A 27386-nucleotide genomic window follows, 5' to 3' on the forward strand; every position below is an offset into this window, starting at 1 on the left:
GACGCTTCAATCACTCTCAGTATTTGTTTCTGAGACGAAACGGTTGTGTTCAGTGATAAATGAAAAGAGCGCAGGCTAAAACGGCACCGCATTTGGCGAAAACTGTTTAATTAATTCAAATACATAGTTAACTCATATATTACATATTGTTAGTGTAATAATTAGAAAATAATGAAATGGCGGGCTTCTATTTTCAAAAACAACTAAGAGCGAAGTGACAGCATTGCTTGTGTCAGGCTGTGAAGTGCATGTCAGTTTAACATTTTCGATTTTTCTGTCCGTTTCGCTCACTAAATATCATTATTAATGTTTACTGTTGCGCGTATCCCTGTTTTTTTTTCACTAAAATTATTAATGACTACGGCGAACATGATGTCCAGTTTGGTGGAAACAAAATTTGGCAATCAGCCCATCAATACATTTGCGATATGTCTTTGGAGAATAGTATGCACAGTAATTTGCTGCGGAGTGACCCACGCCGGGAAAATGGCGGTGCTCCAAAGAAAGAAAGACGGTGCTCCAAATGCCAAGTTTTTTGAAGCTGTAGAAACTATCGCGCAGTTTGATAGTGCAAGAACATGGTTGCACAAAAACTGCAAAAGGGTAAGACATTGTTCATGTAATAACCGAACCTGTAGATTTTAATTTTGAAACGATTTCCTCCAGAGTCTCGAGAGATTTTTTTGCCCTTTGTTTTCGGAGCCGGGTCATGCTTCCTCACGCGTGCCGTGAATACTTTTACAAATAAACATAAATGTCCTTACTCATGTGACGATCGGTACTGTTTCCATAAAGGATATCGGATTTAATTCCCTTTGATACTCTTTTCGGAGTGGTATAGCAAATCTATTTTTGTTATCAAAACGGAATGAGTGGGTGAAGGGCAGGTAACTCTAGTCAGTAGAACGCTGAAGCTGTTTAAACAGTATAACTAGAACCTGTTGAGGGTTTATAATTGATATGAAGGTATAAACTGAACAGATAGAACATGATTGAAACATTGCCTAGACCTTGAGAAGGATGCGCCCACTGATAATCATTAAATATTCATATATCCAAGCTAAATATGTAGAAGCCTAGAAACTAATTAATCATTGGAACCATGGTTAAAATTAAATACAAGACGTATTAGGAGCCTGATAGGAAAGTAAGAGTCGTGTGGGAGCCGAAAAGTATTTATCCCAGTACCAAACAAAAGTTAAGACACAAATATTTAATTAATCATCATGACAATATTCATAGATGAACATATTTAATAAATAACTAGAATAAAGATTCTAAATAAATGTACACACACATTTGCAGAAGCAAATGCACATACATATCTACTGACTACTTATATCCTACGTGACAGTGACAGTATCAGGTTGTATGTCCATGAATCCTATCACCAGGGATTTATCTAGATCTGCCCAGAGGCTGATAAAAGCCCCAAGTAAGAAAAATTCCCCCAAATCTGATGTGAAGATGATTAATATATTCTAACTAATGGTATAGGTTTGCAGAGGTGTCTCATATTTCACTGATAGAGGACCAAAAACGAGTAGACAGTTTTCATGCTATGTTTACATTATTGAATGGAATGTTAACATACCTGGCTGAAATATTTCAGTATTTAAATTTTTTAAAAATATCTTGTTTTAACAACGTTTAAACAAAATATTACTTGTTTCCCGATGTGTCAGCAACAAGCATTTTGTCTCGATTCTGAGATAAGTTCTTGAAGACAATAACCATCTGTGTGAGGCATTATTGTATTGAATACAATGTCTAACTGCCTCTGAAAATAAGAATGCAATTTTGCCCAAAGTTGTCTCAACCAGTGACATCTGAAGAAATGTATTATGCCTGATACTTCATTATGTTGAGTTCATTTTACTTACAATGTTCTACTGAGGCAGCTTCCTCTCAGGATTCTCGGAATAATTTTTTGATTGGCGCATAATACTTATGCTCAGGTGCATTCATGAAGATGGGTTTATTTTTGATAATTTGTAGTAGTGGGACGATACACCGATGCATCAGTGGATTGCGATTTTTTACGTCACAATACAAGTATCGATCACAGTCGCACACTGTGTAAAAAATATTTATTCATTCCTTGAACATTTGCTTTAACAACTGTTACACCAAACTCAAATTAATATGGAAAATTTGTGGTGAAAATGTAAATATTTTCATCCATTATGCCAGATTTGACACTGTAAATCATCAGTGTGCCAGGTATTTGGCCGTCTTGTCTGTGAAAAAGATGGCTTACTCACCAGAGATAAAAGCACATGCAAGTATCGCGATACATATAGGATCACGAGCAAAGTATTGTGATTCAGATCACACAGTTGGTGTATCGGCCAAGCCCTAATAATTATGGGTGTCACTGATTGTCTCAAACATTTTACATCACTCAGACAGCTGCTTTGATCATTGAACGTAAACGTCCTGTTTTTCGTTGCCTTATTTGTCTCACTTTACTATCAGAGCCTTTCATTGACTGAACGGCACAAATGGTCCAATCAGAATCGAGCTTACACATTTTTTGCAAATAACAATGTCATATTTTCATTTGTTCTTTACCATAATTAATAAACCATGGCAAAACAGCAAAATCTGAGAGTAGACAGTCAGAAAAGGTTCAGATCAATGTTTGAATTCTTTTTGTTGTCAACACAGCCTCAACCAACTTCTGATAATGTCAAAGGTGTTTCTGCTTCAAATGACACCAGTATCGTAGAAGTAATGTTAGCGAAACATTGTGACAGTGGTGACAGACTTTGAAAGGGAGAAAAACTAAGAATAGTAGAAATTTTCAGTGAACCAGACTTTGTGACTACTCATAGTACCAGAACAAAATTAGAAAGAACTACAATAACATGTCAGATTTGTTTAAATCAAGTGAAATCTAATTCTGTCGAAAAAGCTAAATTCTAATTTTATTAAGAGTACCTTGAACAATGTTGAACTGAAGAGACATTCACGCTAACGACAGTGATCCCAAACAATATATGTTTGAGGATATATGACATCGGACATTGTTGCTGCAATATGTAATATCTGAAAATGATGCTGTGCTAAACATCCTGTGTATCCCTAATGTTAACCGGAACGATGATTCTGCACAAATAACATGCATAACAGGTTTTAAGTTTTTGTGATCTCTCAGAATGTGGCCACATAAGTTTTGAAAATGACCCCATGTATTTTTGCCGGAGTTTCTCGGCAGTACACATACTTTTACCACAACCTTGAACATGTTGAAGTCCCAAGTTTTGATTTGATGTTGTTTTAGAATATTTTTTCATGGCGTATATATATCTATTGCCAGCTTTTGTTTGTTTGCTATATTAATATACATGTTCTACCACTTGCATCATCAGACAAATCAGAAATAACTTTGATTGACAAAGTAGACACAATTTATGGATAACAATTTCTTTATTTAACTGTAATGGGGAAGTTGTAGTATAGCTCCTTATACCACTGTCAAGGACCTACATATCAATACAATACAATATTCAGGCCAATAGTCATTGCTAAAAAGCAACAGTTTTAACTTTCATACCCCATTGGAACACAGTATGCACCCTGGCCAGTCCTTGTACAGCAAGTACCATCTTTGGTAAGGCCAGGGATCATACCATTGACCTTCCAGTCTCCGTGTTGTCACATTAGGGATAAAAAGAGCAATGTCTAATGTGTGTTTATAAAATAAATTCAGAATTTTTGTTTTGAAATCAGAACTGAGGCAAAGATGCCGTGACGAGTATTTTTGTTGTTGAAAATGTCCTCAGAAACACTGTTGGTCATGTTGATGTGATTTCTTCTTTCAGTATACTCAGGCCGATCCCCCCACCAACAAAGGCCTGTCAAGTCTTGTCATTCAACTTTTACAGTTTCAAGAAGATGCATTTGGAAAATCCCAAACAAACCCAGCACTTACTAAATTGCCTGTAAGTAATACCCTATGTCATGTATATGCACACAACTGTATTGTCCACAACATTATGATGTAAAAGAAATGTTGAGCCGTTGTCTAACAAGGTACAGAAAAGGAAATTCTGTATTGAAGTAACACCATTGTTGTGTTTTGTCTGTTTGTGAAATATTTTTAGACTTGATAGAAGCTGAACAAAACAACATGTACTGATGGAAATAAAAGTCCAGTTTGCACCCTTTCTGAACTAGGCTGGGATTTCTGTTACAAGTTATGTCCCTTCTATGTCCCTCCTATTGACCAATCAGATTCCAGCTCTCGTATCACTTGCTTTTGCTTCAAACAAAATGGCTGCGCCCAGTCAAGACAACCAGATTGATAATTAAGATCCATATTGTAAAACAAAACTGCAAACAACCGAAATCTGACAAACAGAATGCAAATTTCATTATACGATTTTGATTGGAATATGCATAGACTCATTAGTCCTGCCAAGATATAACTCCATAATTCCTGTCTAGTTCAGCAAGGGAAGAAGCCGGAGTTAGGTAACTCCCTTGCCTTGGGAAGATGGCTTGTCCCCAACTGTTTGGCAAATGGGCATCCCACCACATGTATTCCTGATGGCCTGCCATGTTTGCCCTACAGTTATGTACTGTGTTGGCATTGTAGTGGTTTTATTGTAGCCTCTACTTTGTCCATGAATGATCTCAGCAAGCATATGGGTCTTTGTACCCCTTACATCATGTCTTGCATGTGCCAAAGCTTCTGTTGTTTATGGGCATTGTTTCTCAATCGTGTTTGGAAGACAAGGCTAGGAACCCATGACAGCATAGCATTTTTCTGTGTCTGAAAGGGGTGGTCAGGGTTCGCTCGTCACGCCGAAGACCCGAGCTCGATTCCCGACATGGGTACAATGTGTGAAGCCCATTTCTGGTGTCCCCCGCCGTGATATTGCTGGAATATTGCTAAAAGTGGCGTAAAACCATACTCACTCACTCACTCACTCACTCAGTGTCTGAAACTAAGCGTTACCTTTTTCATTGCCATCAGTATTTGTTTATATCATTCAGTCAGTGAGACTGCATCACATGTATGTGTCGTAAAAGGCGACCATGTAGGTCGTAAAAGAATCGGGTGGTCAGACTCGCTGACTTGGTTAATGCATGTCATTGTATTCCAATTGCGTGGATTCCAGGATATGTTTTGTTTACATCTATATGTGTCAGTGAATGCAGCTATTGATGTGGAACGTCCAGCATCTTATATTGGTTGTGTTGAATGTTTTGAACCAGTTGTTAATAATCGAGATGTCCATATTTAAAGTGGAATAGCTTTAAAGATTACAAGTGCTCCTTCTTCATTGGTCTATTCAGATTAAACAGTTGTTTGTTTCAAGTCTTTGATAAGCATTCAGAAGTTGGGAGAACATGAGTACATGACATTTTCTATGCAACTTATTTTGTTCTTTGTCACAACATTTCAGAGCTACTTCTTTCTCCTTTATCAGGTGAAGAGGCAAACAGTATCTATGAAATTTTGTGACAAAGAATAATAGATGTTGTTATCCATAATTTGAATGTCATGTATTCTTTGTGTCAGTTATTTGAAGCATTTGGGGATGAAACCATCCTCAAGTTGATCAATGTCACTGAGCTGATTCTCAGTCATTTTGTTTGTAGATGAAATGTTTCCTCGACTTCAAGGCAGGAGGTGGACTTTGTCAGATTTTTGCTGCCGTCTTCAAATTCAAAAGTGACCAAGGATGGTATGTAATACTATATATCAATGTATGGAATGTGATAGTGGTGGTTTAATCCATGGGGATTCTGTGTTAGAAAAGGCCCCTGCAACCTATGCTGTGCGTAAACTGCGACCAAACAGGTCAGCTGGTCATGTTAGGTGACCTGGTTGATTTTTGTGTCATCCTACCCCCAAGGCGGGGATCGTTGCTCACAATATTTATCACTGGATTGCCTGGTCCAGACTTCATTATTTACATACTGTTGATATCACATAGCTGGAATATTACTGAGTGCTGCAATAAATAAACAAATCAGTGTTATATAGTTGTCCAAATATGACGGTTGCTTCGTTGCATAATGCATGAAACTCATCAGATAAGGGATGTCACGATACGACCATCTCACGATACGTAATTCATTGCAATTTTTATGAATTTGTTTTTCATAGGGCATAACCACTATTAAGGAAGGCTTGAAACTTCCTGAATATCTGGACCCACTTGCACACAGCGATCTTAGCGCTACGACTATCATAAGCCTATGTTAAAGTATGGGAGTTACGATCATCTTAGCGCTGAGATCAAGCTTTTTGCAAGTGGGCCCTGGTCTCATGTTTGAAAATATGAATGTCTCATTTCAACATGTTCGATCAATACTTTATTTTGGACTAGTACGTCAACATAAGTAGTTTCTATTATGAAAAAAAATATCCAATTCTTTGTAATAAATAAACTAAGTAAGTCCATATGTGATACAGGATAATGATATGAATCGATACTGGTAACTTTGTTTTATATCGTCTGAGAATATTTTTAATGTATTGATGAATCCTGACATGCCTACATCAGATACACATGCAATTTAAAAGTATATTATTATGGTAAGCTGGGTTGTTTGCAGGAGAAGATTCGACTTCCAGTCTCCATCCCGAATGGACAGGAACGTGGAGATGTTTATGCAGATCGAGAAGGCCCTCGTCTCCAGCAAGTGCTTGCCACCGCCCTCCATCTTCATCCGCCCTGACGTGGACAAGATCCTCATCCCCAAACTCAAGGACATCATCAAGAGGCACCAGGGCACGATGTGCGACAATGCTGATGATGCTACTCACATTGTGCACACACTGCCGTCCCACCCTCCACCTAATGGTAGGTAAACAGTTAAGAGAGTAGTCTTCTGTTGTGGAGCAGCTAGTTCAAGTGTCTTTTTATGTCGTATGCTGACAGCCTCCGTGGTCTAGTGGTTGAGCGTCTGCACGGAGAGTGGAAGGTCCGGGGTTTGATCCCCGGCCGCGTCATACCAAAAGATGTTAAAATATGGTACTTGTTTTTACCCTGTCTGGCGCTTGGCATTAAGGGGCTAAAACAAGGACTGGTCGGCTCGGAGTCAGTATACTGTGTCTGAGTGGGGTATTCATGTTAAACTGCGGCATGGTATCTTAGTTAGCTAGAGCTATAAATCAGCATCAGTCCGGACTAGTACAAGCAGCCACACAAACACACACACGTACATGCACGTCGTTATATAAGTGCAATAATCTTGGGCGCGATGTTAAACCCCATTTCACCTCACCTATGTCATATGTTGGTTTCATATGGTATGTAAGGCTGATAAAAATAATAATCTTGGTTCTAAGGCACCACCCACATCATCATAAAGTCCTGTTTGTTTTTTATCCATTTTAAAAAAAGTCAGAAAATCTTAATACTTAACATGGTTAAAACAATGCGATCCAATATAGCACACAGTTACTTTCCTTAATATGCACACAGCTTAACTGCACATCTTGTGTTATGGTCATGGCGGCAATAGGAATATACTTGTTTAAGTATGCAGACTCTTTCCCAGTTCAATGGTACCCAACTCTTTGTTTGCTTACGTACTAGTTTGAACGAGCAAAAAATAAAATACTGGTATCGGGATGTACAAAATGCTTGTGATGTGATGTATCGTTCCACCACTATTAGTTGGAAATAGTTATGAATGTGGCTTACTTTTTCATTACCTGCAATTAACTTCAGACATTTCCCCCTGGGGGAGTATAGGAGTAGATAGCCAGTCAAATGATGATCAAATTGTTTCGATGTGGGAACTGATTGTGGAACGTGATTCAAGGATGTTAACGGTGGTGGTGCGCATGCTTGACTACCCCTCGATTGCTGTAATATCACTGTAATATATCTGATTGCAATAAAGATTGTAATAAAGAAGTTGTTCATCCATAAATTCTTATCCTTACTTAGTACTCCAACTTCTAAATGCCTCTCAAAGATGTTATCTGATTGCAGTGTAAAAAGGAATTCGCAAACCTGCTCCTTGTTTATTGATTGATTCATTGCATTCAGTCGAGAACATGTTTTTCTATTTTTCAGACGAATATTTCCGACCAGTGCTAAAGAGGGATCGTCATTCCTTGGTACACTGGTGGTACTACCCGGACAGGTAGGGAGTGAAACGCTTCTCATGCATTCTACCACATACCCATCCATGTTCTTTTGTACTTGTATATTAGCCAAACACACAGCCTTACTATTTGAACAATACAGTAATAAATCTCAAAATAGGCAGAATAAATGACTGTTTGCATTTGTATTGCCACCTCATGCTTGTCCCTTTCCCTGGGACACAATGTTAAACATCATTTAACCTCACCTCATCCCTTACCAAAATTGTGGAAGGTGTCCGATGAAATAGATTCATACCAGTGGAACAATAATAGGGTCTTGTGCTGGTCGATTTTCTTACCCCCATGTCGTCAGTACCTGTGCCAGAGTTGCGTCCCTTGGGTACGCCAGAAACCTATGGTTGTGGGTTCAATCCTGGTTCGGCCCGATTATGTTTCTAGGTTTGTCAGCATCATACCTGTGTTTGTGGGTTTCACTGATGTGGTAAACGTCTGAGACCTGCATCACTTCAGGTTACCTCCCACATAAAGCTGACACGCCGTGATATAACTGTAATACTGTTAAAAACGGCTTCAAACCCAACTCACTCACTCACTCACCTGTGCCCAGATGTATGTTTGTTATATACACGAATAACCCGCATTTTGATATTTACAAACTAGTCCTGTTGAAAGGCCCATTGTATGACACATTGTAAAGGTTTGTTTTATTTTCAGCTATGACACGTGGGTGACTGATACTAATATTGACTACGAGCCGGACTCCCCATACTCGCACCAGGGTGCCTTTGAGGTTTGTAACTGTTAAAATAGGCATCAGAAAATGTCCAAAGACTTATTGAACCTGGACATTTTCAATAAGAAATAACTGAAAATATGTGTATGCAATTTATTTCAGCACAAAATGTGTCTGTTTTTGAAATGTCCAGTTTTTTTAAACATTCTTCAGAATCTTGACACTCGTAAGGGAGGTAATTCATCTTTGGATTATCTCCCTTCTTGAGAATGTTGTTGATTTATCAATCTGTTTTCTAAACCCTCTTTGTTCTATGGGATATAAGAGAACATGAGTATTTATATCTAACAGTGTTTCAGTGTTATTTATTTTTATTCTTCATTTCATTAAAGTACAAATGAGGTTTCATAAGATATATAATACGGTAGTTATGGTTGCACAGTATTACTGGTATACTGGTAAACTATTCTTTTATTCAAAAATACATACCACAATATTATTGTTTACAAGTTGGTGTATCGGGTGATTTTAAATATCAATTTTGGTGTTTTAGTTATAAACTTCGCAAATATCTTTGAAATACAAAGGAATTTGTTTCTCATCATGCTTCGTTCATTGTTAACCCCCTTATGTTCTTTTGTATTATTTCGAACATTTCCGTCAACCACGATCGTAAACATCCAGGGCCTAAACATGGCGCTATCCCTGGATTTATGTTTCTGAGTTCCAGATTTAAAATGATACAATACCATGTATATCGTGAAAAGTATTGCAACACAACCTGGTGTTTGACAATACGTTGTGATACACCCATCCTTGACAATGGTATTACATGTTCTACGATGCACTTCAGGTGAGTGCACGATGGCTGCTGGACTTGGAGGAATTCAATGAATGGATGAATGAAGAGGATTATTTGGTTGAGGATGAATTCAATGTACGTATCGACATCTTGTACCTTGTAGAAAGTCTCATGTAAATCCATAGATGGAAGAAACAAAATTCTTCAACTTATTTTGTGTGTCTGGAGAATTCATATGTTTGACTATTTTGACTGTACTATGTTATTTTATGTTGTTTGTCTTACTTCGTATATGCGTATATATAAGAACATTGCAATTTGTGCTACTTATGTTGTGTTTGGTTGTGATTAGCGTATTCATCATAAGCACCCCCTGGCCAACTAGATCATAAGCACCCCCTGGCCAACTAGATCAACCTATAGGTTATCTCAACAAGCCTCCTCTACTTAGACTGTACATAAATATTTATTACAGAAAACAGGAGCATAGAGGGGGCATATAATTGCCTAGTAACTATTATCGATTTTGTTCGTTCAATTCAGCTCAATCTCTGAAAGCAAATTTAATAGGCACCTCCTTTGTCGATTTTCTAAGTGCCCAGGATGATTGTTACCCCCAATTCCAGTAGGCTAAAAAAAAATATGCGTCCATGGAAATGTGTGTGTATTACTTTGGCCTTCCGACCCACATAATGCTGAAACACTTACACAATGAATGATATTTATTGTGGTGTTAAACATCTGATGTTACGGCAAATGTTACTCTATTCTACATATTATGAAATGTCACCGCTGCTGGCTTTCAGGCTGATGGCAGCAATAAAAAGTACAAGAAATCAAACAGATTGAAGTTGACTGTGGAAGATGTAAGTATTGGTCTGGATATGCATTTTTACAGTTGATGTAACTTCTTGTATGAAAGATAATGGCAAATGATAGTATGCTTGTCATAGAGGCGATAAACGGGATCGTTGGGTCAGGTGACTTGGTTGAAGCATGTCAAGTGATAACTTCTTTGTTTCCTGAGGAAACATGTTGTTGCTTTTCTTCTTGTACTACTAATTCAGATGTGTGAAGAATCGGGGTAGAATAGGTATTCAGCAACACATGCTTGCCGCAAAAGGAAACTATGCTTGTCGTAGGAGGTGACTAACGTGATTGGGTGGTCAGGCTTGCTGACTTGGTTGATGCATGTCATCGTATCCCAATTGCGTGGATCGATGCTCATGGTGTCAATCACTGGATTGCCTGGTCCAGACTCGATTATTTATGGACTGCCGCCACATAGTTGGAATATTGCTGAGTGAGGTGTTAAACAGCACAGTACTAATACACCTGTGAGTTGTCATTTGGTGACAAATAGAAATAAGATTTAAGGAATATTGGTTTTGGTAACAATATTTTTAACTTTTTTAAAAATATATTTTTGTATGACATTTTAGAAATTGCATCTTGTTGCTTTGTGAGAATCCCTAATTTGCAGTAAGACAGAAATAAAAAGCACTCATGCATGGTGTTTTCATGTGAGAGGTTCAGAGAACCAAGAATATTATGATCTTATGAATGCTATTTGGATGCAGTGGAGTTAAGTTTTAATTTTGTTATCTTTTTTAATTTGTCAACTTTTTAGCTGAACAACCCTGACCCTGACCGAAGAGATAAGAAAGACAAAAAGGGGAAGAGGAAACGATCACCGTCACCAGTGCCAGAGAAAAAGAAGAGGAAGAGGTGGGTGTCAGATGTGACTTGATGTACAGATAGAAGACTTTGTTGAATATAAGTGGATTTATTGAGAGCTTGATGTGAATACATGGGGTCCAGTGACCAGTTACCCATGAAAATTAGGCTCCAGATTTTGCATATAGATGCACATTGCTCAAAGATGGTGACACACCTTTTAAGGGGTCTTACACATTGGTCCTGTTATTAACTTGTGGGAATAACTGACACGGGTGGTCGTCGAAGGTGCTAGTTTATTGTGATGGGTTGCAACCCTGATTCTGGGTTTGTCAGCACCATACCCGTGCTCATGGGTTTCATCAAAGTGTTAAAGACCTGCATCACTTTGGGCTTCCCTCCCTTAAGCTGACACTATGATGTAACTGAAATACTGTTGAACCTTAAATAAGTACTTACATATATGTGAGTGTAACTATGTGATGGAATGTTTTGAAGATAGGGTTATTCGGGTTTTTAATTAAAGAATTTGGGTTTATTCCGGGTTAAAATTAAGGTATTGAAGGTACTTTTGCAAGTAATACCTATCTAGTGACAAAATAAAATGTACTTCACACAAGTAAGCAGGAAAGGTACATGGTACATGAGATTTTTAAATGAATTAATGCCAAATACGATTCACTAAATAAACCTGGGGATTCAGACATTGAATTTTCAAGTGCAGTGAAAAGGAAGGAGGCATTCTTTTGATTAACGACTGCTTATTATCTAGTTCATGGTTAGATGAGATTCCATATTTTTCGAATATGAATCAAAATTTGAAGAGTGCCCTGTGGTAGCATTTCTATTCCTGGACTGTGAGGGATTCACTAACTTAAGTATGAAGTATTCACCCATCTAGTGGACGGACACCAGGACTCAGTTCTACTAAGAAGAGGTCAGCTCGGGATGAAGAGGAGGAAGATTTGACCAAGGACATGGAGGAGCCTACCCCAGAACCCAACATCCAGGAGGTCGCCATTGCCAAACAAGGTAAGTCATGGCCTTATGTGAAGGAAGTCATAACCTTATATTAAGTAAGTCATGGCCTTATGTGATGCAAGTCATGGCCTCATTGGAAGGAAGTCATAACCTTATATGAAGTAAGTAATGCCCTAATGTGACACAAGTCATGGCCTTATGGGAAGGAAGTCATAACCTTATATGAAGTAAGTCATGGCCTTATGTGACGCAAGTCATGGCGTTATGTGAAGGAAGTCATGGCCTTATGGGAAGGAAGTTGTGGCCTTATGCGACGCAAGTCATGGCCTTATGGGAAGGAAGTTATGTGAAGGAAGTTGTGGTCTTATGTGACGCAAGTCATGGCCTTATGTGAAGGAAGTCATAACCTTATATGAAGTAAGTCATGGCCTTATGCGACGCAAGTCATGGCCTTATGGGAAGGAAGTCATGGCCTTGTGGCTGATGTGAAGGAAGTCATGGCCTTATGGGAAGGAAGTCATGGCCTCATGTGAAGGAAGTCATGGCCTTGTGGCTGATGTGAAGGAAGTCACATTCAACTTCATCTGTACACAACCTTGCCTTCAGGGATTAATGGGTGTGCAGGTTTGCAAACAGATGACGTTGAATGCTGTCTGTGCCAAAACATTAGAGTCTACTAACTTGAACATGGCTCTTAATGTCATTTTCAGCATATTATAGTGTTATTATGTGGACTAATATTGGCTGAGCTTACTGGACCGAACAGAATTGTACTAGATTCTGGGTTCAGTCTAGTGGCCAGAGTCGCAGACTGAATGTGGCTTGGAAGGAAAGCATTTATAATGGAATGATTTTGAGTGCAAAGATTGCTGTATGTCATCTGAGTAAGCTTGAATGACATGTATTTGGGTTTGAATTATATGGCTCGTAAGATTTATTCTTTACTTCATTCTGGATATCGTTTGTCGTTAACATGAAGGGATAGGTGATTTGATCACGGTGAATATAGTCCTGCTTGAACGAGACAATAATGTTTACTACTGTCAATTTCTAGAAAAATTGAATCATTGAGAACTGTTTCAAAATCAAAGCCTTCAACTGCTGCTTGTCAATGAGGACTATACCATCATTGGATTTTGACATGTCCTCAGGACCAGGCCTCGAAGTGGCGACTAAAACGGTCACCAATGCGACGTAAATTTCAATTTGATTACTGTCTAAAATTCAGTGGTAGCCAAATGACTACCTTTAAAAATATCTGGTGGCGACTAAATTTTATTGCTACACATATGTAGACACAAAAATAAACATGTCTGATACTAATTGTACTCACAAATAATTCCTCCTCAAGACAACAATGAACCGAAATACATTACTATCGATGTAATTAGTATTTTATTTCAGTTGATAATTTATTGGATAAGCAAAAAAACAAAACTCAAGTACAGGTTCCACTAATATACAATTCCAAGACTAGTGCTATGACTTGTACATATAATAGGTATTTGATAAAAGATCATTTCAAATACTTTTGGCTACCATAAATATTGGCTTGACTTCTTTATATGACGAGTAATGACAGCTTGTCATATCACCATCAGGCCAATTAGATTTGGACCCTGTGTTTCTTACAGTCTTGTAGTGCCACCACTGGAGTAAGACTTTATTAGACAGCTGATTATGGTCAGCTGATCAGAGTGAGTGAGTAAATGAGTTTTGTTTAACGCCGCTTTTAACAGTATTCCAGTTATATTGCAGCGTGTCTGCTTAATGTGGGAGGAATCCCAAAGTGAGGCAGGTCTCAGACGTTTACCACTTCGTTGAAACCCACAAGCACGGGTATGGTGCTGACAAACCTAGAAACATAATCGGGGCGAACCAGGATTCGAACCCACAATCATAGATTTCTGGCTTGCCCGAGGGACGCAACTCTGGCACAGCGAATCGCGGCGCCTTAGACGACTGGGCCATCCGTGCCACCTCAGCTGATCAGATGAATCAGACTTTGACATTACAATTTGCTTTTAACCTCATGCTTTGGTTCCAAAATAAATAAGTATCGTATCCCTGTTGACAGTACCAGGATCCCGGAGTCAGAAAGACAGTGAGCTGCAGCCTATCAAGGGAGGGACATTGATGGACATAGAAGAGGACCAAGGGGACAAGGTCAGTCCTCGCTCATTCTTTGTCACTCAACCCGTGAAGGTCCATGGTAGAAGTAATAATATTTTGGACAATGTTAATGAATATTAGGGTTAGAACAGGCCCCAGCAACCTATGCTGGTCGTAAGAGGCCAGCAAATGAAGTGGTTGTCAGCTAACTTGGTTGATGTATGTCATTGTGCGTGGATCGTTGCTCACTATATCAATCACTGGATTGTTTGGTCTAGATTTGATTATTTACAGACCGCCGTCCGATAGCTGAAATATTGCTGATGTGGCGTTAAACAAACATATAAACAAAATCAAACACTTACGACAGTAGAATGTGATACTGAGATCACTTCGTGGAACAAGAACATTGAAAGGTAAACTGTTTGTTGACGTATTTTCCACTGAAGTGTAAGGTACGATAGGACAGGTGCTTTGGTTCAGTAATTACATGTAGGCCATCATTCCAAATGATGAATCTGACGAGGGGGGAACTTGTAATCTATTTAAGTAAAAACACAAGGTCAGACTTTGCAGAACTATCAGCACTATTCATATGATGCAGAATACAGTGTTTCACCGACAACCATGTGTTTTACAGCAGACAGCTCTCATTAGTCAGTCTGAATGTCAGAAACTGAAAATCAGATACTCATTTTGCAATTTGAAATTCAACAAGATTATGTTAAGAAGGGATTCAGTTAGTGCAGGGTCATCTTCCTGAGGCAAGAGAGTTAACTGACTTTAAAAGTCCAGTTTCCACCCTGCTGAACTAGGCTGGAATTCCTGGGCTTGATCATAGCGCCACCAGTGGCTATTACGAGTTATATCCATTCTATGCCTCTCCCATATGGACCAATCAGATTCCACCTCTCGTATCACATGCATTTGCTTCAAACAATATGGTGGCGCCCAGTCAGGACAATCTGATCAAGATCTATTTTGTGATAAACGGTTCTTACTTTGCGAAGTACATCAAATCACGTGAGCACCTTGATTACAAGCATGAAAAGATTTGGAAAATATCTGTTGACAACGAGTAGGCGATGCACATGCTTTGCAAATCCTGCAATCGACCGAACTCTGCATGACAGTTTACGAACCAGATTTCGATTTCGGTTTGATTGGACTATGCATAGACTCATTAGTCCAGCCAAAATCTAACTCCATAATCCCAGCCTAGTTCGGCAAGGGTGGAAACAGGACTTTTATAGTCAGTTAAGTCTCTTGCCTCGGGAAGATGGTGCAGGGGATGATTGAGAAATGAAAAGAAATGGTATTTTTGATGAATGGCATATCTAAGCTCTAGCTGGTTGAATTGCATTAGATCAGAAGTTGGCTTGGCTCTGTCTCTGTCAAATAAAACATGGTGTGAAACTACAAAGAAACAAAAACCTGAATCCCCCTCTCCCTCTCCCCAGGTTGAGCCGGAGCGGGCAGAGACCGGATCCACAACAGACGAGGGGTCCAAGAAGGACAAGGAGGATCAGGAGGACAACCTGACGGAACAGACTCACCACATCGTCATCCCCAGCTACTCCGCCTGGTTCGACTACAACAGCATCCATGCCATCGAGCGACGAGCACTGCCCGAATTCTTCAATGGAAAAAACAAATCAAAAACGCCAGAAATGTAAGTGATTTGGATGCTGATCCCTGTGGGGATTCCGGGTTAGAATATGTCCCAGCAACCGATACTTGTTGTAGAGGTGAGATAATGGTTCAATGGGCAGGCCTGGTGACTTGGTCAGTGGGTGTTGCGCATATCATAGGGGTGAAATGATACAGCAAGCTCACGATACAAAGCTCACAATATGATGCCAGTCTCAATATGCATATTTACATCAAATCGTGTGGAAACGTCTTTACTATAAATATTTCAGAGAAGGTTCAAAAGGAAAGGCAAGCTGTAGACACTTTTTCTTTGCGGCTATTTTTAGTTATGACCTTAATTACCGTATTCGACATAAAAAGGGCCCGAGGCGCTCTCAAAATTAAAAATAGGGGGTTCTTATTAGAATATTATTTTCGTGAGAAAAACAGAATTGAAAGATACATTTTGTGGTTTATGCTGACAGCCTGAAATGTTTATGTGCGACAGATATATTTTTCTTGAATTTAATTGCCCATATTGAAGGGTGCATATAACACACGAGTGCGTATTGTACGCGAAAAAATAAGTCTTGTGAACATTGATCAATCAGAAGGGGTGCTAATTAGGATTGTTCACTAGCCAATATATTAGCAAATACCGCCGTGGGCGCTTATTAGAGCAGGGCGCTTATTACGTCGAATACAGTACTACACATTTTGCGATTTTTGACTGACAAAGGAAGCAGGGGGTCATTTAACGAGGAGGAATGAATTTTAGCAAGTGTATCGTCTTGTATTGATACAGAAAAAAAATGTATCATGTATCATATCGGCGCATGAAAACTCATGGTGCACCAGTGCACCGATGTATTGTTTCAGTCTATAATATCACTGGTCAGCACACACCAGTATGGTGTACATGCTTGATTATTTCTAGACTGCCAACATGTAGTTGAATATTTTTTAGTTTGAATTGAACAAATCCTTTGTGGTATATTGTACTTGGTTTTTATTTTGAAAAACGCTATAATGCTCCATCTATCACAATGCAGTCAGTACCCTTGTAAAAGTGGCATCCGGCTGTCTTTCAGAAATGTGTTTACATATTTGTCATCTTATTCTTATGTAAGCGGCGGTCGGGTAGCCATTTGGTTATAGCATTAGCTCGTCACGCCGAAAACCCGGGTTCGATGCCCGACATGGGTACTATGTGTGAAGCCCATTTCTGGTGTCCCTCGCCGTGATATTGCTGGAATATTGCTAAAAGCGACGTAAAACCATACTCACTTACTCCCTATTCTTAAGTGAAAGGGTTTCATTATTACTGTATTTTCTGTATACAAAAAATGATGCACATTTACCTTTTTATTATGCAATGAATAGATATTTGTCAAATCAATTTCCGGAAGTTTCCATATGAATTGACTTTTGCAGCTACATGGCATATCGCAACTTCATGATTGACACGTACCGCCTCAACCCGACGGAATACGTGACCAGCACTGCCTGCAGGAGGAACTTGGCGGGAGATGTCTGTGCAATAATGAGGTAAGTATCCTACCGTGGTCTAGTGGATAGTATGTGCCTGGACAGTGGGAGGCTGAAGATTTCATCCCCTGCTGCATCAGGCCAGATGTGTAAAAACGTGGTACTTATCACCCTGTCTGGCGCTTTGCTATTGAGGAGGTAAAACAAGGACTGGTCAACTAGGAGTCAGTGTACTGTGTCTGATTGGGGTGTTTGTGTTCAATCAATCTGCAGCATGGTATCTCTGCAGGGAAGTGCTGTAACTTTAAGACTGACATTAGTCCAGACTAGTGCATGCACACTCACACTCATGCATCGCTGTAGAAGTGCAGGAATCTTGAATGCTATGTTTTACGTAAGAAATGAACGACGAGAGGGAGTTGTTTGTCGTACAAAAGAACACTGCAGAGAAAATAAACCGTGAGGGGTTTATTCTCTCTCCAGTGTTTATTGTACAATAAACAATGACCACGAGTCATTTGTTTCGTATGAGGTATCAACATTAGGTCCAGCCTCTTCATGGATATTAAAATAACTGAAATACTGTTAAAAGCGGCGTTAAACCCAACTCACTCATGAAAAGGGGAGTTAAGTTTGGTATTTCCTCGATATTCTCACGGATTGATTCCGTACGGATTGTCTTATCTCGCCCATTTTTGGATGAGATCGTTAAGACATTGCATGCATTTTGTTGCCCAGTTAGGGAACAAATAAACATTAGACCCACTAAAAAATAACGTTGTCCAATTTGCGACTTCATGAAGTTCCGATGCGAGTTATCATATAGCTATCTTATATACATATTTAATCATTTCTACTACAGCAGTACAGTAAATTACGGTTATAACTAACTCAAAAGGGATCACTAATTTTAATTCGTTACAACCGTAGTTCGTTATAAGCAAATGTACAGAAGATATACAGCAAATGGACAGGACCAAGAAATAGTTCATTATATCCATCAGTTTGTTATAAGCATGTTCGTTATAAACATAGTTTACTGTATTTCAAGTGATGTGTATGTTATCCATCATATATGAATGTAGCTATGTCTGTAGTAGAAGCTATTCTTGAGGAAGATGTTTCAAATGTGTGATGTAGGTTATATGAGATGTATTATGGTGGTGAAGTGATGTATTGATGTCTGTATCTGGTGTCTGGCAGAGTTCACGCATTCCTGGAACAGTGGGGTCTAGTCAACTACCAGGTAGATGCCGACACCCGTCCCACCCCCATGGGACCCCCACCCACGTCTCATTTCCACATCCTGGCAGACACCCCCTCTGGGCTGCAGCCTATCAACCCACCCAAGACAAATCAGGTAACATCACATTGATAGCGGTCACAGGGAACAATAAACAGCAATAAACAGCACGAGGACTGTTGGTCTGTGTTGAAGTATTGTAGAGCAATAAATATCTGTACTTCTTAAAAAAAGGTCTTGTAAACCCTAATTTCCACAAACACCCGTGAATGCATGAGGCCACTTTGTAGTTTCTATTTTATCCGACAAATCAAGGAAAGACCTGGTCCTCTAAGAGAGGTCAGCCAGGGTTCATATCAATGAGCCCTAGGATTGCATCAAAGAAACGGTTTCTGCCATGGCGCTCTGCCTCAATGTAAGGCTCACAGTTATCAACGGCCTCATTTCATCTGTGACTTGCATCACTGGGGTCTTTCATTCACAAATAAAATCCTCTTCAAGGTATTTTGTCAACCAAACTTGCAAAAGCTAAAATGGTTATGTCCTCATTATTATGTGCATTTTGAAGAACACGGTGTGGATTCCGGGTTAGAATTGTTTCTCAGAAACTCATGTTTGTCTTACATGGCAACTTAATAAATTGAGTGGTAGGATTTGTGATTTGGTTGATTGCATGAGTTGTTGCTCATATTATCTATCACTGGTTTGTCTGTTCCTGACATGACTTTCAGGCCACCATCATTGTCGATCGATTACTACACGTTGACACCAGCACAAAGAGTCCTTTTATGTGCGCTTCAATAACTTTGCCCGAGTTCATGAAAAGGGGAGGAGACTTATTGTTTTATGTCGACCTTCCCATCCCATCCTATTATGAACCATATATTGAAATTTGCTTTTCTACAAAACTTTGCACATGCATTGCTCATCAGCTTAAGTGGTGCCTTTTGCTATTTTGATTTTTTTCTAAATTCTATTTTCTAATGTTTCCATGGAAACAATTTCGACTTAGTCTCAAACAGGGTACAGATTGTTACCAGGCCATAACTTGAAAAAAACGTTCAACATTTTTCATCGAGGCTTGGCATATGCATTGCTCATCAGCTTAATTGGTGCCTTTTGCTATTTTTTTTTTCTAAATTTGATTTCATTATGACATCTCAAACTACTCTTCTAGGCTTCATTTCTAGTTTGGCTAAATACAAGACATGATCACATGCTCAATATTGCCTTTTCATATTTGTCAATTTTTATTTTATTTTAATTTCTTGTGTTTACATGGAAACAAACCCGTGAAGACCGGGGTAGAATAGATCTTCAGCAACCCATGCTTGCCGTAAAAGGCGACAATGCTTGTCGTTAAAGGCGACTAACGGGATCGGGTGGTCAGACTCGCTGACTTGGTTGATGCATGTCATCGATCCCCATGCGTGGATCGATGTTCATGATGTAAATCACTGGATTGTCTTGTCCAGACTCGATTACTTACAGACCACCATCATATAGCTGGAATATTGCTGAGTACGGCATAAAACAACAAACTAAACCAAACAAAAAACAAAAAACATGGAAACAATTTGGATTTTTTACTAATATATGGACTTACCCCAACAGCCACCAGCAGCCCAGCAGATCATGGACTTCAGTGAGAAATCGGAGGACAAAGAAGATGAAAAGAGGGATATGAGCAAGTTTGGCCTCCGAATGGACATCTATGCTAAGAAGGCCCTGAAGGTAAGGGTTGGACTTATACATCATCATGTGGGGAGGTCGGGTAGCCTAGCGGTTAAAGCGTTCGCTCGTCACGTTGAAGACCCGGGTTCGATTCCCGACATGGGTACAATGTGTGAAGTCCATTTCTGGTGACCCCCGCCATGATATTGCTGGAATATTGCTGAGTGCGGCATTAAATAACCAACCAACCAACCAACCAACCAACCAACCAACCAACCCTGTTTTTAAAAGTGTGGCTTGAATGTGTGGTACATTACTAGTGTCAATGCTTGTGTACCCATGCTTCACATACACATAGGCCTAACAAAAACTTTTGAAACAAAAACCATCATGGTATAGCACTCTTAACATTACTTTTTTTCACATGAAATTACGCTTTTTCTACCCCATGAATAACTCCATAGCTCCAATAAAGGGAAAGCCTGTTGAAATGAGTTTCTGGTAATGTGACATTTGCCCTTGTGTAACATCCAATATTTGAGCTATACAGGTAGAAACATGCACAGCATAATATCTATATCTGTATTGCATTAGAAAGGCTGAATAAATTTATCGTCATCAAAAGGAGCAGTTAATCAGTTTTCCCCTATGGTTGTGACAGGATAAGAGTGCAGCATCGCGGATGCGTGAGTGGACGGACCAGGAGACGCTACTGCTACTGGAGGCTCTGGAGATGTACAAGGATGACTGGAACAAGGTGTGTGAGCACGTCGGCAGCCGCACTCAGGACGAGTGCATCCTCCACTTCCTGCGTCTTCCCATCGAGGACCCTTACTTGGAGGAAGACTACCAGCAGCTCGGTGAGTCCACACTCCCCTGATAGCGTCTTTCACAGAGCGGGGGCACTTGGGCCCAGACGTCTAAGATGCCACAGAGTTTTGTGTTAGCTTGATGGATTCCAAACATCCCCTTGACTCTGTTTCTAGGTTCAGCACCAAACCTGTGTTCATGGGTTTCACAAAAGTTAGTGAGTTGGGTTGAACGCCGCTTTTAACAGTATTCCAGTTATATCACGGTGTTTCAGCTTAATTTCGGAGGAAAGTCTGAAGTGATGCACGTCTCAGACGTTTACCACTTCGGTGATACCCACGAGCACGGGTATGGTGCTGACAAACATCGAAACATAATCGGGTCGAACACACAATCATAGGTTTCTGGCGTGCCCAAGGGATGCAACTCTGCACAGCCTTAGAGGACTGGGCCACCCGTGCCCCCTTTCTCAAAGTGGTAAGCGTTCAAGACCACCATCACTTCATGCTTTCTTCCCACATGAAGTTGACATGCCTTGATATCAGTGAAAAACTGTTCAAAGGGGCGTTAAGCTTAACTCACCCAGCCATTCATTCACAGTGACCGCTTTGGGTCAGAGAGGAAGGTTTCTAGACAGAATTCTGTGCTGTCATCTGGCAGTTGAGGCCACCCTTCTATTCCATGGTTGAACTGTGTGAGTTAATGGTCCATTTACAGATCTGTCAGTGATCCCTGTAGTGGATGGGAAAAAATGTTAATACATAATGGTTTCCTTCTTCATTATGTAATCTACATATGTTGCCATGTGTGCAGTCTCAGCAGTTCTTGCCATGTGATGTTTCAGGTCCACTGACATACCAGCCCATCCCCTTCTCACAGAGTGGGAATCCCATCATGTCAACTGTGGCTTTCCTTGCATCCATTGTAGACCCCAGAGTCGCAAGTGCAGCAGCCAAGTCAGCCCTAGGTAAGATATGCACAACTTAATTTTCTGCTTGGGGATTCTGAGTTAAAACCGGTGATCAGCAACCTATGCTTGTTGTTTGAAGCAACTTCAAGTGGGTCTGGTTGATTGTGTTTCATTTTACCCCAATGCTCGGACACATTTCCAGATTAACAAGAGTTTGCCACAAACGTGGTTATATCCCCCGCCCCTGTTACAGAATTTATGACATAATTAAATCTAAACAAACCCTAACCTTTTTTAACCGAGGTGGAACTTGTCATGGAAATTGTGAAAAAAGAAGAGTTTGGAACCTAAGTCCATCGTGTTGTCATGGAAACGTAAAAAATAAAAAATTGTAAAATTTCTAAATAGCAAAAGGCACCAGTTCAGCATGTACCTGACAAACCTGCAAAATTTCATGAAAAAATATTGAACGTTTTCTGAGTTATGCTCCGGAAACGAAACGTGACATACGGACGGGGATAATGATAAACCATTGGTGTAGAGTGATATCGGTGTTTGAAATTAAAAGAAATGCGCATGAAAATAAAAGCTGCTTATTGTGATAAATATCGACTCATGAATTTACTGCAGGCTATAAGGACCCATACAAATTTGAAACTACGGGCCCGCTCTACCTTCCACAGGCCTTCGGGCAGGCGCTTATTTCAAACACTGATACTCCTTTGTAGCATCTTGTCCCCCACAAGAACGTCCAGTGTGACAGGGTCCAGACAAACACTGTATGAAAACATATATTAAGCTTCTAATTTGAACACATGGAAAATATTTTGAAATATTAATGCTATTTCTTGTGTTGCAGAGGAGTTCTCCAAAATGAAGGATGAGGTTCCGCCAACGCTGATTGATGCTCAGTCTAAGATGATCGAGGAGGCAACAAAGGAAGGTAAGGCAGTCGATGCCTCCTTCTGTCTGGAGAAAAGTGGAATTGCAGGAACTGCCCCTGAGAAAGAAGAAGGTATCAAGGGTGATAATTCATTTCATTTTCTTTTCAAATCACGGGGCATCAGTTTCCTTTTTGACAGTCTAAATCTGTCACCGATCAGATTTTGGTGATGACTCTTTATTGTTTTGGATACTGGGAGTGTCTACTATCGTCACTAGTTTTGTCAATTTTACTGTCTTATATAAGCAGTTAACTACATGTAATAATCGATCTCTGAATATTACTTAAGGAGAAATATTTCAATTCATCACTCAGTCCCTTCAAATTAGTTGTGTTGGTCTGCAGTGAATAGCTGCTAGATTGCTGATGCAGTGTTAAGCTATAATCACTCACCTCGCCTCGCCTCGCCTTACCCCACCTCACCTCACCTCACTTCACCTCACCTCACCTCACCACCTCCACTCACCTTACCTCCACTCGCCTCACCTCACCTCATTAAAAGAAGCAACAGAAGAACCTGCTGATTGCGGGTTTGGATCCCAGATTAACATCAAGATTCACCCCTGAGCCCTGTTTCACAAATCAATTGCTCTTCAGCTGATACACTGTGATACAACTGAAATACTCTACATAGACCCGTGAAGATTCCGTGGTAGAATAGGTCTTCAGCAACCCATGCTTGCCGTAAAAGGCGACTATGCTTGACGACTAACAGGATCGGGTGGTCAGACTCGCTGACTTGGTTGATGCATGTCATTGATCCCAATTGCGTGGATCGATGCTCATGATATTAATCACTGGGTTGTCTGGTCCAGACTCGATTATTTACAGACCGCCATCATATAGCTGGAATATAGCTGAAAATAACAAACCAACCAACTACATACCACTACATAGCTATATGCCTAACTCACTCACCCTTCAGTTTGACTAGTCACCTGTTCTTCACTGTGTATGTATCGTAGCTGTGTTATAAGTGGCAAGGGCTGGCTTGAAGCTTCTGGACAGGAGGGAATAAGTGTACAATGTCAATGTGTGTCAATAAGGTTTAGGTCTACCTGCCTGAACTTGGCTCTTAACATCCTTTTCTTTATATTTTAGTTTTAGTTAGGGATTTGCACTTGTGGGGAAAGTCACAGACTGTCATTCACAATGGTTTCTTTTACATGAGGAGGACTAATGTTATTGCCTGTGTGTTCAGAGCCTGCTGAGACGCTACCTAATGGGGAAGAAGTCAAGGCTGCTGAGACTGACGAGACGAAGAAGGAAATAAAGGAAGAAAAGAAAGATGAACCAGTAAGTTGGAATATTATGTATATTTTAATATTAAACCTGTTTTGCAAAACTCATCCTTGTTCTTGGCTTTGGAATACCTTAAATTTACATCCATGGGCAACACTTCCCAGTGGAGTAGTTTAAAGGTTGAAAATCCATTCTAGTATGATTGATCTTCTAGTGGATAGAGTGTCTGGGAAAGGTCTTTGGTTCGATCCCCGACTGTCTTATATCAAAGACATTAACAGATGGTACTTGTTATCCTGCTTGCCTCTCATTTAGGGCAAGTACTGGTTGGCTTGGAGTCGGTAATCTTGAATGCAATGTTAAGCCCCATTTCCCTGTAATGGTTTTTTTGCTAGTCAGGGGATAATTGTGACATTATCTCATAGGAAATGTTCCATTCGATGTGATCTTGTAGGTTGTAGTGTATTGATACTGGGTTGTCTCTCCATAAGAACTGACTTCAAAAGTTTCTACATTTATAACTCCACAAAACGCAAAAACATATTGGTCAATTCTTATTAGTAAAATACTTCAACAATAATAACTTCACAGACTGCTTATTAAGTAGTGAACACTGTAGATAAAACTGTAGACTACAATACGAAAACGGTGACATCATTCAGGGCATTAATGAAACAAGTTCTGCCCATTCTATTTTCAGCCAATCAGGTAAAAGTATTCTATTTTCCCAGTTTATGGTTAGCCAATCAAATATCATGAAATCCCTTACAATATATTTATAAGGGTTTATTCTGCATAATGCTTCTTTTTGTGTGCGATAAAGGCATTTGGTTTCACTTTCATGTTGTTTGTGGTAGGGGTTACATAAAAGAAGCTAAATAAACTTCCTGCTTTGGCAGTTGTTAAATATTTCAATGACTACTCACCACATACAAAACTAGTTACAAAATGGGTATGGTCATTGCGCTTCACAATTGTGTCATAGATGTCAGCTTTGTGATCTGTTAGTTACAATGTTGTTGTATGTCTGTCAGAGTGAGGAGGCGATGGAGACGGACAGCACTGATGTGGTGACGAAGAAGGAGAAAGAGGATAAGGAAGAAGGCGGGGAAAAGAAAGACAAAGAGGAGAAAGAAAAAGATGAGGAGAAGGAAAAAGAGAAAGAACCTGAGAAGGAATCCAAAGATTCGGAAGAAAAAACTGAAACTGCTGAGAAGGAAGAAGGCGAAGAAACAGAAAAGGTGAGAGGCCAAGCTACTGTAGCCAAGGTAGAGAAATGGTGAACCTCGGGAGAAGGGTTTATCATTTGGTTCATGTCAGTGATAGGTCCCCTTAAATCACAGCCATGGTTTCAGATGCAAGCTCCTGGTAGCTTTAAGTTTACCATCTTATAATATGATTACTAGAAGTAAATCATTTCAGGTAGTTACGCCATTCTGGAGACGAATCGTTGTCCTTTAAGATTAGACGAAGCTGGTGATCGGGTGGGTAAAATAGCAGGTGATATTGCTAGCACTTGATTTCATTGGTTGTTTGTTTGATGCCACACTCATCAATATTCCAGCTATGTATTTAAATAATCAAGTTAGGACCAGACAATCCAGTGATTGACATCATGAGCATCAATGCGTGTCTTAGGCTTCCAAATGGATCAGGTGGTCATGCTTGGTGACGTGTCATTGTACCTGATAGGCTTGGGACATTGCATTTGTCAGTCTCTGCTTTGTCTGGTCCAGACTTGATTCTTTTAGACTGCCCTTGTGGTTGGAATGATGCTGAGTGTGGCGTAAAACAGCAGACAGACCAACACACTTTTCAGAGGGTTGGTTGTGATGATTTTTCGTTTGCAAAGTTTGGCTCGTTTCTATTTCTAACACAAATTTTGATCTGTTCAGTCGAAACAAGAAGATGCCAGTGAGAAGCCGGAAGACAGTGAAGCTACAGATAAGAAGGAAGGAGAAAAGGAGGAAGAAGAGAAGGCACTGGAGAAGGTGGAGAAAGGCAAAGATGGCAAGGACGGCAACATCGCCACAGCTGCCGCCTCTGCTCTTGCTGCAGCTGCTGTCAAGGCCAAGGTAAGCTAGTCAGCCAAACAAGTCCTTAATCGGAGATGGACACTCCCTGTGGAGGTTCTGGGTTAACATAAGGCATTAGCAACCTATGTTTGTGATACAAGGTGATTAAACTGATCAGGTTGCCTGGCTTGGTGACTTGTTGGTTTCATGTTTAAGAGCCTGATGGCTTGGGATTTTGCTTCTAACATCGATCACTGGTTTGTTTTGTCCAGACTCTAATGTTTACACACTGCAGTCCTATTGCTGGAATATTGATGAGGGTACTGTAAACCTCTAATAATGAGATGGGATATGGGACACAACCCAGTATGGTGTATATTGTTCTTGTTTGCCTCCTGGTCTATCAGTTGCCTCAGATTTGTGTGTTGTGGTTGGTATTGACTTGTTCTGTGTGTTGCTTTCTTCAGCACCTGGCTGCTGTTGAGGAGAGGAAGATCAAGAGTCTGGTGGCGCTGCTGGTTGAGACACAGATGAAGAAACTGGAGATCAAACTGAGACACTTTGAGGAGCTGGAGACAATCATGGACAGGGAGAGAGAAGCGGTAGGTGGAGCAAGGTGTGGCTTAAAGGGACCTTAGCACCCCAGCTGCCATATTTCCATAGTTTCAAAATTAGGATTGCCAAAATGGCCATCTTTGGTACAGTTCTTTGTGTGGCTGTAATATTGCTGTCATGTTAATAGTGTTTAAGACTAAAACTGTTGCAATATTCGACTCTGTCTAGTATTAGGACATACTGACCAGCATTCACCTCTATAACACCATGCCTGTCCAACATTCACCTCTGTAACACCATGCCTGTCCAACATTCACCTCTGTAACACCATGCCTGTCCAACATTCACCTCTGTAACACCATGCCTGTCCAACATTCACCTCTGTAACACCATGCCTGTCCAACATTCACCTCTGTAACACCATGCCTGTCCAACATTCACCTCTGTAACACCATGCCTGTCAACATTCACCTCTGTAACACCATG

The 27386-nt window shown here is 40.1% G+C and overlaps 1 protein-coding gene across 6 annotated transcripts in view; it reads left to right on the top strand.

Annotated features, from left to right (window-relative positions):
• Nucleotides 1–473: 473 nt before the first annotated feature.
• LOC139463923 (SWI/SNF complex subunit SMARCC2-like) overlaps nt 474–27386 on the top strand; it is a 39905-nt gene continuing 12992 nt past the window's right edge. For 3 of the 6 annotated variants that reach the window (XM_071245357.1, XM_071245354.1, XM_071245359.1), the window contains exons 1-22: nt 474–603; nt 3828–3947; nt 5614–5699; nt 6577–6824; nt 8049–8118; nt 8798–8873; nt 9670–9753; nt 10425–10484; nt 11249–11346; nt 12182–12327; nt 14354–14442; nt 15849–16060; nt 17455–17568; nt 18712–18868; nt 20366–20485; nt 21087–21285; nt 22080–22202; nt 23005–23169; nt 24290–24384; nt 25365–25571; nt 26226–26405; nt 26813–26947. In XM_071245357.1, coding sequence (XP_071101458.1) covers nt 487–603; nt 3828–3947; nt 5614–5699; nt 6577–6824; nt 8049–8118; nt 8798–8873; nt 9670–9753; nt 10425–10484; nt 11249–11346; nt 12182–12327; nt 14354–14442; nt 15849–16060; nt 17455–17568; nt 18712–18868; nt 20366–20485; nt 21087–21285; nt 22080–22202; nt 23005–23169; nt 24290–24384; nt 25365–25571; nt 26226–26405; nt 26813–26947 — 2901 coding nt within the window. In that variant the 5' untranslated portion in view covers nt 474–486. The remainder of the gene's footprint in view (nt 604–3827; nt 3948–5613; nt 5700–6576; nt 6825–8048; nt 8119–8797; nt 8874–9669; nt 9754–10424; nt 10485–11248; nt 11347–12181; nt 12328–14353; nt 14443–15848; nt 16061–17454; nt 17569–18711; nt 18869–20365; nt 20486–21086; nt 21286–22079; nt 22203–23004; nt 23170–24289; nt 24385–25364; nt 25572–26225; nt 26406–26812; nt 26948–27386) is intronic. The other 3 variants (XM_071245355.1, XM_071245358.1, XM_071245356.1) reach the window with 3 other exon arrangements.

Source organism: Haliotis cracherodii, unplaced genomic scaffold (assembly GCF_022045235.1).
Source record: "Haliotis cracherodii isolate W230 unplaced genomic scaffold, xgHalCrac1.p SCAF_16, whole genome shotgun sequence".
Lineage (NCBI taxonomy): Eukaryota > Metazoa > Mollusca > Gastropoda > Lepetellida > Haliotidae > Haliotis > Haliotis cracherodii.